General features: G+C 46.0%; 1 protein-coding gene across 1 annotated transcript in view; it reads right to left on the bottom strand.

The window, feature by feature from the left end:
* Window positions 1-1,794: 1,794 nt before the first annotated feature.
* ARFGAP2 (ADP-ribosylation factor GTPase activating protein 2) overlaps window positions 1,795-10,977 on the bottom strand; it is a 9,442-nt gene continuing 259 nt past the window's right edge. Inside the window, exons 2-15 of the mRNA XM_010294457.1 lie at window positions 10,109-10,181; window positions 9,461-9,592; window positions 9,290-9,370; window positions 8,368-8,470; window positions 7,650-7,706; window positions 5,856-5,908; window positions 5,281-5,417; window positions 4,625-4,756; window positions 4,006-4,134; window positions 3,797-3,925; window positions 3,294-3,420; window positions 3,086-3,176; window positions 2,849-2,967; window positions 1,795-2,428 (exon numbers count right to left, since the gene is read on the bottom strand). Coding sequence (XP_010292759.1) covers window positions 2,408-2,428; window positions 2,849-2,967; window positions 3,086-3,176; window positions 3,294-3,420; window positions 3,797-3,925; window positions 4,006-4,134; window positions 4,625-4,756; window positions 5,281-5,417; window positions 5,856-5,908; window positions 7,650-7,706; window positions 8,368-8,470; window positions 9,290-9,370; window positions 9,461-9,592; window positions 10,109-10,135 — 1,338 coding nt within the window. The 5' untranslated portion in view covers window positions 10,136-10,181 and the 3' untranslated portion in view covers window positions 1,795-2,407. The remainder of the gene's footprint in view (window positions 2,429-2,848; window positions 2,968-3,085; window positions 3,177-3,293; window positions 3,421-3,796; window positions 3,926-4,005; window positions 4,135-4,624; window positions 4,757-5,280; window positions 5,418-5,855; window positions 5,909-7,649; window positions 7,707-8,367; window positions 8,471-9,289; window positions 9,371-9,460; window positions 9,593-10,108; window positions 10,182-10,977) is intronic.

Raw genomic sequence — 10,977 nt, 5'->3', positions numbered from 1 at the left:
TCAGCAGGTGCTGGAACAGCGGGCATGCTACTGTGGGCTGCTTGCCAGTGTTGTGTTGTGTAGCTGTGCTCAGGCTTGGCCTAGACAATAGAGTGGTTAAATAGCCTGTGGCAGCTCTGCACTCATGCTCCATTATAATTATTCCCTGTAAAGCTGCACCTGCATATGATCAAAGGTAGAGAAATTCCTGAAATTCATAGAAAAGAAGGGTTTAGGTATTGCCATGCCACCTGTCTCTGCTTCCTCCTCCATGTGTCTAAGAGTTATCAAAGCAAATATAGCAAATAAGCTAGACTGCAGTAACTATGTACTGCACGGTGCTGTCTGGCTCTTCTCCTGTACTGAGTTTCCTTTTGTGAGGCCTCCCACAGCATATTAAGGTATTTGGAAAAGAGAGCTTCAAAAGGGTTGGAGGACAGTGAGAGAGAAAAAGTCTTTAAATTCCTGGGCCACAGGTAATGTGGCTTGCAAAAATATAGAGCATCATCTCCTGGGGTTGGGTGGGCAGAAGCAAGTAATTAAGTTATCAATCAAATGAGTCCTGGCTATTTTTTGTAAATATTGGCATTGTTGTAGCATCACAGCGTAGCCCTTAAAACTACAAAAAGAAGCAGCTCTCATGGTGTTAATGGTAACTAACAAACACAGCAGTTTGGCCTCCACAGCCCTGAACACTTTGTCTAGCCCAGCTCCTGTGCCTCAGCTTGCATAGACTAGTTATGTCCTGAGGAACTTCAGTTTCTCTTGATTCTTTGGGAGCCTCCTTGCTCCTCCAGTTTATAAAATGCTGCAGCATGGGCTATCAGGAGCTGGTAACACAAAGCTTCTAGCAGCCCTAAGCCTGGTGGATTCAGCCCGTGCTGGAGCTATTTTAAGACTAATCCCATTACTGCTGAGAGTATACCACAGCCTCACCTGTGGAAGTCCTCACCTGTGGAAGTAGCAGGAAGGGTTATTTATTTATTGTAAGTTATTTTATTTATTCATGTGCTCTTTGCCTGCACTTTCTCTCTCCACCATCAGTGAGTGACTGTGACAGCCCGGCAATAAAGTACATAAGGCCACTGCTGCATCTGGGGTCTTCTGGGCTGCCCCAGCCGCTGCTGAGGGTAACAGCCCTGTGGGATTGGTACAGGGTGGACAGGAGCGGCACAGGGCAGCGGCACTACCTGCAGGCCCTGGCCGGGGAAAGGGCCAGCGCCACCGCAACCCACTGACTCCCTGCTCCCGCCTGGGCAGTACTTGCCACCGCAGAGATGGCCTGCCACCACGCATGCATGCTTGCCCTGCGTTCCCAGCTGCCACCCCTCAGAGCCAGGGTACCGTCACGGCACAACCGAGCTGGGGGCACAGCCAAGCGTCAGGCCCCACGCTTACCCCCCTCCTGCCCCACCAAAACACCTGCATACAGTGGCAGAGTAACCCTTCCCCTCCCGCCGCCAGCCCCTCCAGCCGGACAGCAGAGGTACCAGCCCCAGAGAGAGAGGGGATGCTGCCAGGAACTGCAGAACAGCCCCCACCTCTCTTTTGCTAATAGTGGGTAACTAGCCCTTTCCCCCCTGCTTTTTCTTTCTACCCCATCCTCAACACCATAGTCCAAGGAAGAGAAAAACATGTTCTGTTAAAACCAGGAGCAGAGGGACAAGTTGAAGAGGACTGAAATGACAGTCCTGTCTCACTGCTGCACTTCAGAAGTTGACTTCATTGGTGAAGCAAGAGATTCACGACTTTGACCTCTGCCCAAAGCTGAGCAACAAAATAACCATGGATCCAGTAAATATCTTTATAGTACTTCTTCACCTGGGCCTTTTTTGCTGATGTAATTAGAAGCTAAAAAAATAATCTTTGCTTTGTTTGATTTTTTTTCTCCTGCATCAATATATGCTGTTTACAAGACAGTAAAAAGGATTATCCCATGGTAAAAGTCAAACCCTGCAAATACAGAGGCCTCCACAGCACCATGGATTGGGAGCACTGAGCAGAACAAAAAGAAACAGTCACGGCCATGGGAACCAGGTAACACGATGTTCAGAAAAATAGCATTCCCCTTTCCTCTGTCACTTGCTGAGGTAAGATGTGGGCCAAAAAGGACAGGAGCACTGATGAGGGCAGACCAGGAGTTCGTATCGTATCTTTTAGAGCAGTGAGGTTAACCCTGTGAAAAGGCCTGTCTCCACTGGCTAGTAGATAGCAGTGGATATGAGGGCACACTGAATTTTAATAGAGTGGAATCCAGAGATATTTGGAAAGCATCCTGGGCACAGCAATGTCCTGACCCCCTCCGCTTACCTTCTCCCCTCCCCACCCACCCCAGACAAACTAAGACAACCCTGCAGAGTTTACTCCAGGCAATAGGTGGCATCAGTGTTTCTTGCTGGCTTCCCTTTGACTTGCAGTCCTTGGGTCATCAATATGAGCCATAACGATCCTGGGAAGGAAACACACCAAGACACCACGCTACAACACTTCATGCAAACTCCAGAGACAGGTATCAAGGTCTTGGGCTGTTTTAAGATTGGAATGCAGCACAAGGTTACCTAGACACCATGCAAAGGCAGAAAGTAAAGTGGCCTTAACTTTAAATTCTGCCTGGAATTTGTGGGAAAATGCATATCTGACATAACAAGGTGTCCTGTCCACCAGGAGAGTAGGGTTGGCCAAGTGGAGTTCACTGGCCACCTGGAATTGCTCAGCTATTGTAGTGTAGTCATCAGCTACACAAGACAGGTCTCTACCTGGGACTTTCCACATAATTTAAGACAATGCTAATTCCAGCAGAAGCCAGGGTGTGGTAAAAGTCCCTGAGCACGACGATAGCCTGTCCAAAGGTGCCATAGTGTAACCTCACCTGGAGGGAGTTCATCACCCCATTGGCTAGGACAGCCATCTTGCCAGCAACTGATTTCACTCCTTGCTTGAACTGTGCAATGTCAGCTGCAGGCAGGACATTCCCGATTGATACACCACCTACAAGAACCAGCAGGAGTTACCCCAGAGTCCCCCAGCTCCAGAGAGCACCCTGACACCCTCCAGTCTAGGTCCTCCAAAGCAGCCCCCTTCTTCAACCCGATGAGTGCTAACAAACCTGAGTGTGCATTCTCAGCCTCTCCAAACAGGTCTGCAGAGCTGATGGCACTGCTGCCTGAGAGCTGCTGCAGTCGGGATCTGGCTTCATACTGCAGCAGAAAACAAAACAAAAAGGTTATAAAGGAAGGGAACAAAGTAGGACCTAAGCAAACAAGAGGAGATGAAGCCAGAGCTGTACCAGCTTAAGCACTGCAGAATGCATCTACCTCAGTGTCTGCCTCCCGCCCGAAGAACATATCTGAAGAGATGGCTTTAGCCCCTGCAAACTTCTGCCGAGCTTCATTGGATTCCACAACTGATGTCCTGTTCTCTGTCTCCCGCCTACTGGTGGGTCTGAGGAAACAGGAAACAAGAGAGGAGACAGCTTAAGCTCACCCAACACAGTAATGAAAGAGACTTCTCTCTCAGACCCCATCTGATCAAAGGAAAGCAACAAATCCTCAAGTGCTAGCTACCATAGAGTTCTGCCCTCCCCACCTCAGAACAGCCAGCACTTGATGACCATAAAGGCTGTATCAAACTCAGGGACATGATAAGCAAAGAAGTGCCTAAGCCTCTTTCATTGAAGGCCCTTTTTCTTGTCCATGCAAGTTATATTTTGCAGACAAGGCTCCTGTCATAACACAGCAGCATCTCTCCCCACGGCTTCTAGACCTATCCCTTTGTCCCACACACAAGAAAGGTACAGTAGCACTGGCAGGTACTTTACCTCTCTGAAATTGGACGAATACTGGAAATGGTCACCTCAGGTTCCTCCTCTTTATCCATACCCCACGAAGAGTCCGTTTCCCATCGTGAGCCAAATGCATCTTCAAATGAGAAGGGATTATATTTGTACCTAGGTACCAAAAATAGGTAATTTAGGCCAGACATTAAATTCAGGAATAAGCCAAAGACTACACTGAAGCTGAGCCTTACTTGGGGGGTCCAGATGTGAAGCCTCCAGCATCTTCAAACAAATCCAATTGGGAACGGGAAGATTTTGCAGCTAGCGGCGTCTCCTGCTCAATTACTTGCATCTCAGACATCACCGAGTGTGACACAGAACTAGCACAACAAACAGGCAGTCAGGGCTCATGGGTCTGACAGCATCCAGCCCCTACAACCAGTCTGCCTCAAAACAATCTGGCCTTCACAGGCAGGGCAGGCGCCACAAGCCTTGAGGGAGAGTTGGTGGGATGCCAGCTCCCTTCACCACTTGTCTAGCTTATCCTGACTCTCAGAAGCCTTGAGCTACCTTCTTAAGGGAAGTATTCCACAGGGGAACATCTGTCAAGCAGCAGGGCTCTAGGGCTAGACACTGACAGGCCACATGCATCTTTGGAAAAGCTCAAATGAGAATTAGAACATCTGAAGAGAGTGTGCCCATTCCTTCTGGGGCCTGAAGCATTTTTAGACATAGTCCAGCATATGAGCACTTCAAATCAGCTCCTTATCTGTTACAAGAGATAAGGCAAGCTACTGCCTTGAAGAAACTTTTCCAGAACAGGGTGCTTCCAAGGCACCTGTCTGTCCTATGCCTTCCACAGCCAAGTACCTTCTGGACACCAAGCCCATGCCCAGCCTCTCAGCTTGTTCACGTTTCTTCCCTTCAAGGTTCTGAAGTTTCTTCTCTTCCTTCTTCCGCTCGAGCTGCAGTTCCTGATAAGCTAGTCGCATTGAGGTTACTCTAAAGGAAAGAGCTATGGTGGGTACCAGCTCATTACCCTCCTCCCAACCCATGTCACAGAGAGGCGAGGGGGAGTGTAACCCTGACAACCCACCAACACACCCATTTCTACAACAGCTCTGCCAAAAATCCTTGTGTAGAAGCTACTGCTTGTCTTGCCATCTCACCTCCACTAGGATTCAATTCTTTTTTGGCTAACCATGATTTCCTTACTGTATTCATTGCCCGCCACCCCCCGACAGAATGCCCCATCCAGTTCAGCCTTTGCCTTTTTCAGTCCTATCCAAAGGTCAACATAAACACAAGATACTTCCATATCTGCTCCTTAAACTCTTGCAGGGGTGTTAACTTGAACAAAATATGGTAGCATAACTTGTGCCCTGCTATAAGGGCCATATTGGCTGCACATCCTATTGTGCAGCATGGTCTGTACTCACATTAGGTGGTCCTAGGGTGAACAGCATTAACCTTGTATTACTTCTGCCTTATGTATGCAAAGTATTCAACCCAAACAGAGCACTTACATGGACTCCTCAGCTTGTTTCCTGGACTCTACTGCCTGCTGCTCCCTCAGCTGCTCTGCCACCTGGGCTTGCCGCTCAATCTCACTGAAGCTCTGGCTGCTCACTTTCTGGGCTCCAAGACCTTTTTTTGCACCCAACTTGAAAAACAAAACAAAAAAAAAAATAGCAATTTCTTCATCCTACAGTGTTTGTCATAGAAGAATATGAGAATCTACTCCTTGCTGCACTGATCAGGCCCTTGGTCGCCCTGTATAGTCACAACCTACAGACCCAATAGGGCTTTCAACAAGAGTATGGAAGAACATCCAAGTGTTCTTCCAGAGGCCAGTGCTAAGAGATCAGCCACATACACTTCAGACCATAATGAGTAATCATGCAAAGCCCAATTGTTTTTGTCCATTAATATACAAACTATCTTTCAAAATAAGTAGTGATATGGTCAAAGTTCTCTCTTCCCCAAATGCATCTCTCCATACGCAGCTTTGTTAAGGACAGAAAGCAAGGGCCAGGGAAAGGACTACAGTAATATGAGACATGGTCTACCTCCTCTCCGTAAAAGAAGAGCTCAGACATACCCCTTTCTTGGCAGCTCCCGGCTTCTTCTTTCCAATGAGGGAGGATTTAAGTTCTGCAAGAGGAGGGAAGCAGCAAATAAGCAGAATTATAAGAAGCCAAAATTAGTCAGCAACCCACACGAACATCCACCACAGTCCAGCTGCTGTAGCGTCCAGTGCACACCATGCAGCTTCACATCAGAAGCCTGGGTGACTTCACCCAGCCAAGAAAGATGCACTTAGAAGCTCCACAATTGCAGGCTCATGGCCTAAAGCAGCACGTACATCTCTGGAGAAACTTGTATGTGAATTAAGACCTTTGAATAGCTCCTCCAAGTGTCATGCAGTTGGTGACCCTAGCCAGTAGGGATCAGGGTAGCTAAAGACAGACTAGATTTATTCCATACATAAATCCAAGATAATGCAGCTTCAGAGCCATATGAAAGTCAGTGCCTTACCAATGCCTTAGGGACAAAGAAGCAAGAACCCTAAAGTCATGTTAACATGAGCAGCCCGATGACAAAATGGACCTAAAGTGCAGCGAGCTGTAAAAGCAACAGGTTCCCCAACACCTTGCACCAGGAACCTGTCACTCTGAGGGCATGAAGCATGCCACACTTGTAAAACCAGCCAAGGTCCAGCCAAGCAGCAGATGCCTGGGGAAAAGTGTAAGAACAAAGCAAACAGAGAGGGACTGCCCAGGACATTTTTCCAGCTTCCAACACATAGCTCCAAAAACTTTTACCACCCTTGTTGGCTTTTCTTCCAGAGAAGTGTATCTTCACTTTCTATACCCATATGACTTTTGTCAACCCATACTTTAGATCATTCTTGACAGCCTTTCCTCTATCTTTTCTAGTCTTACCGTAACTTTTCGAAATAGGGGTGGTTCAAAACCTTCACACTATCCAAGACTGTTTTCAGCTTGCAAATGATCCTAACATTTGATTTGGGGTTGTTTGGGGTGGATTTTTTTTATTACTGTCAGGAAGCATTTAACAGAAATGACAATAAGATCCCTTTCAAGATATGGAATAGCTCATTTTGATCCCAATACAACACGTATAAGCTTTGGTTCATTCTCTCCCTCCAAGCACAGGAAGCTAGAGTTGAAGACAGAATCACAGAAGGGGCAGGCAGAGTTGTCACAAGCAGCCAGCGCAGGCCAGCTGTTAGCCAGTTACCTCTGGCAGGAGCAGGCCCTTGTGTTGACAGATACATGGACATGTCTGAGGAAGAGATAAAAAACATGGGGAATGAATAGACACTTGATGACACAGGCTTTCCACCCAGGATGAAACCACTGTGGGCTAGGAGCACACTCTCAATAAGGAAAGAAGCTCCAGCTAGATGCTCTGTGTGCAGCCAGGACAGTAATGACAGGGGACAATCAGATACAAATCCCTATTACTCTGGAACCTAAAAATTCATTTACCTCCAAAGCTTCTGGGGAAGAAAACAACAACAAAAAAACCCAACCACAAAACAAAAAACAACCAACACATCCATGAGGCCTTGATCAGACAACTTCTAGATATGTCAATGCCAAGTTTTGTCCAAAGCTCAAAAAATGAAAACAAGCTTTTGGGAAGGCGACAGCTTTGAACTTGATTATCCAAAGGAAGAGGAAACCTCCCGTAAACTGTGGCTTCGTTTTGGGGTTCAGGGACATCCTCAGTACTAGCTCCAGAGGAATATAAGCTCCTTTAGATGTTTTGGAAATTGGCTCATCAGTTCCAGCTCCGCTGAGCTTACTACTGAACAGGAAGTATAAGAACAAGACTGATCTGAGAGATGGCAAAGAGTATTACTTACCTAGAGGAGCTTTAGGCGATGTGCTCAGCAAGTCAATAGATGGGCCTTGGCTGGAATCTGTGGGCACAAAAACAGGGGAGAACATTCAGCAGTGAGATTCTCAACCTCTCTCTTTTCAGTATGCTCACAGTTCCAGCACATCTCCTTTACCTCCTCTGCCCCCACCCCAAACAAGCTAAGTTACAGTTTGAAACATGCAATTTCCCAAGCACAATGACTTTAAGTCTCCACAGAGCAAGTTATTCCCTCTGCAATGTTCTTAACACATTAAAAAGAAAGGAAAGACTCTGCAGGGGAATACACAAAGCTGTTTCAGATTACAGCTATGCCCCCAGATTCTTGGTTTCCCTGTCATTCACACTACAAACAATTTTTTCATCTATAGTCATATGTCATTTCCAGACCCACCAAATTCAAGGGATACAGAAGAGTGTTTAAACAAACAATATATAACAAATAATTATGTCTGGAAGCAGGGCAGCTAAACCTCAAAACAGTTTTGTGAGAGTTTTGGGAAAAGCAGAGAACTGATCCCAAATAGAGCAGTGTTTTCAAAAGACTCCACTAATTTTAACTAAACATCATAGAGTGCACAGAGCTTCCACTCCTTCAAGCCCAAACCAAACTAAAAGCTCAGCCCTTCCAACTGTGGTACAGAAGTATATTCTCCTGGAAGTGAAGTCAGGTTCCTGGGAAAATTATTCAGCAGGGAACTCACTCGACACTTCACTGCCTTCTGATGACTTTGCTGCTTTTTCCATCTCCAGGGAAGACTCTGCAGGATTCTGGCTGGCATCTGCTACATCCCAGGTACTGGAAGACTGCAAGGAGATCCTCATTCCAGTGATTTGCAGAAGATGAATGAACCGAACAATCCTTAACTTACTTCAGGTTGTGACCTGTATTCAGTTTTAGGCCAAAGGAAACATGTTCCAAATGCCAGTCTATGCTTTCTTTGAAGGTAACATATGGACAAGTCCATATCCCCTTAGCAGGGACAAAAATTAAAGGAAAAAATGGAACTCAAGCTGAATGGAAGGCCAGGAGGAGGGATAGCATCACTCAACAGTAGTATCAGAGTTGGCTACTGCCAGAACTTCCCAGGTTAAAGAGATGAACTTAGATCTGGGAGAAAGAGTCTGAATGAGTTTCCCTGGGAAAAAAAGTAATCCTGGCTTCCACTGTCTTTATTGCCATACAGGCAATTCTCACGTTACTCTATTCACTTGAAAAAGTCCACCTAGCACTGTGCAAGCAGTTGTCCAAATACACTTTACCAGGGTCTATGCACTGAAAAGCTGACTAAACCAGAAGTTCAAAGTAATAGCCAGTCCTTGCTTTTAACTGTACAAAGAGACTATGCATTAAAACGCAGTATACAGAGCATTTTCCAGGAAGTAGCTGGTAGCTCTGAGTATTCCTTGAAGATAAAGATGGTCTTGAAGACAAATGACATGGATATTATAGGCCCCATGAGGGATTGATTAGAGCTGTGACTGTGTCTCAGGCTGATGACTGAATCTTAGTTCTTCCATGTTACTACTGAACAAGTGCACAACTTAAGAGTCCTTCCAAACTAAGTGGGACTGCTCCTGGCTATTCGAGAGCTCTTAAGGCTGTCTGGTTTAGGCAGTTCTCACCTGTGTGTGCTCCATGAAGAAATCAGCATCACTCTTGTCAGGGGAATGCCCAGGGACTCCACTCAGTCCATCTATAAGCAGCTGAAGAAAGGAAAAGGAAAAAGGAAGATACTCTAGAAGACTCAGCATCCAGCACTACACATCTAACAGTACAGAGCTGCTCAAACTTACATCAGTGCCATACTTGGCCATGGCAGCACTTGCCAGCTGCCGTATCTTCTCCCTGTACATCTGGGCAGCTCGACTATTATACTTAGCATTGGCATCTGTGGTAGTGCAGCCATGCTGGCGGAAGAAAGCCGTCTGAAAAAGAGAAGAACATTCAGTCTCCTGACTGCTAAATCATACTCAAGCAAGCATTAGACATTAACTCAAACTCAACAGAAAGCTTCCCAGAGGCAGGGGATATAACACTGAGCATACAGCACGAACCAACCATTCCTTGATCAGCCTTCTCCAGGCCTCAGAGGACTAAGAAAACCATCCCTGTCCTCCACAGGAGGATGCTTCTGAGTCATGATGCTGAGCATGAGCTTTCAAACTGATCAGCGTTACTAGCTCCTTTCCTTTAAGAGGACTATGCCTCTCATTTAAATGAGATGCAAGTAAATGAGAAATCTGCACATCAGAAAGCAACACACTTCAAAGGTCACAGTCTGACTTCGAAGCACACCTGACAAACACCTCCCCTCATTACACATTTCCAAAAACCACAGAGAGGTTGCTACCCAGAAAGCCACACAAAGCAAAGGCACAAGAAACTGAAGATGTGGATTAGCCAGAGGGAAAGCAAGCGAAATGCCTACAGAGGCTCCTCACCGCATTGGCATTGCTGCCCACTTGCATACACCTCAGCTGGAACCAGTTCCAGTTAGAATCCAACTCTGTGGACCTGTGTGAGAACAAATTAACACATTAATAACGTACAGGCATGCCAAATGCAAAAGCAAGCTCTGAGCTAGAACAGCCAGATATCCCACTACTATCCCAAAATACAGGGGGCAAAAAGAGAAAGAACATCTTGGTAACTTCTTTGCTTTAAGAAGTTAATTTGAATTTCTAGAGCGAGGAAAAAAAAAAACCAAAACCCGAGTTTAAGCCTCACACCAGATAACAGTGTCCTCACTTAGAAGACCTCTCACTTGTATTGCTTAAGAGGGTGGAGCTTGAGCTAGAAAAGCACAGACAACAACTTTCATTCTACATGTGATTTCACCACAACATGACAGACTCACGTTCAGCCCATCCCACAGATTAGGCCAGAACACATAACAAACCGAGAAAACAATAAAGTAAAGCTACGTGATAGAACACGTCTCATACCAGTTACTCAGCTTGTCTCTGAATAAGTAAAGGTCACAGTTTTGTTACTTATAATGCTAACTTTTACAAGTACTGAAAATAAGAACAAATAGGCTGAAAATCCAACACCATCTTCCCCACTAGGCTGTTACAGAAAAGATTAAATAATATTCTTCTTTTTGCGTTGCTCAAGAAATAATTCCATATTCCTGGCAAGACTCATGCACCATGCTCTCCTTTCAGCTTCTACAACTGGGAGCCCAGACAGCGTTTCTGCAAGGTTTGCAAAAATAACATGTTGATGTTCCACTGAGGTGCTTCGGAAACTCCATCTTGGAAGGGCTGCGTGACCTACAACCTCCAGCGAGCGAGCCACATAAAAGCCC

The sequence above is a fragment of the Phaethon lepturus genome, unplaced genomic scaffold (assembly GCF_000687285.1).
Source record: "Phaethon lepturus isolate BGI_N335 unplaced genomic scaffold, ASM68728v1 scaffold17079, whole genome shotgun sequence".
Classification (NCBI taxonomy): Eukaryota; Metazoa; Chordata; class Aves; order Phaethontiformes; family Phaethontidae; genus Phaethon; species Phaethon lepturus.
This window is presented reverse-complemented; position numbering and strand designations above follow the sequence as displayed.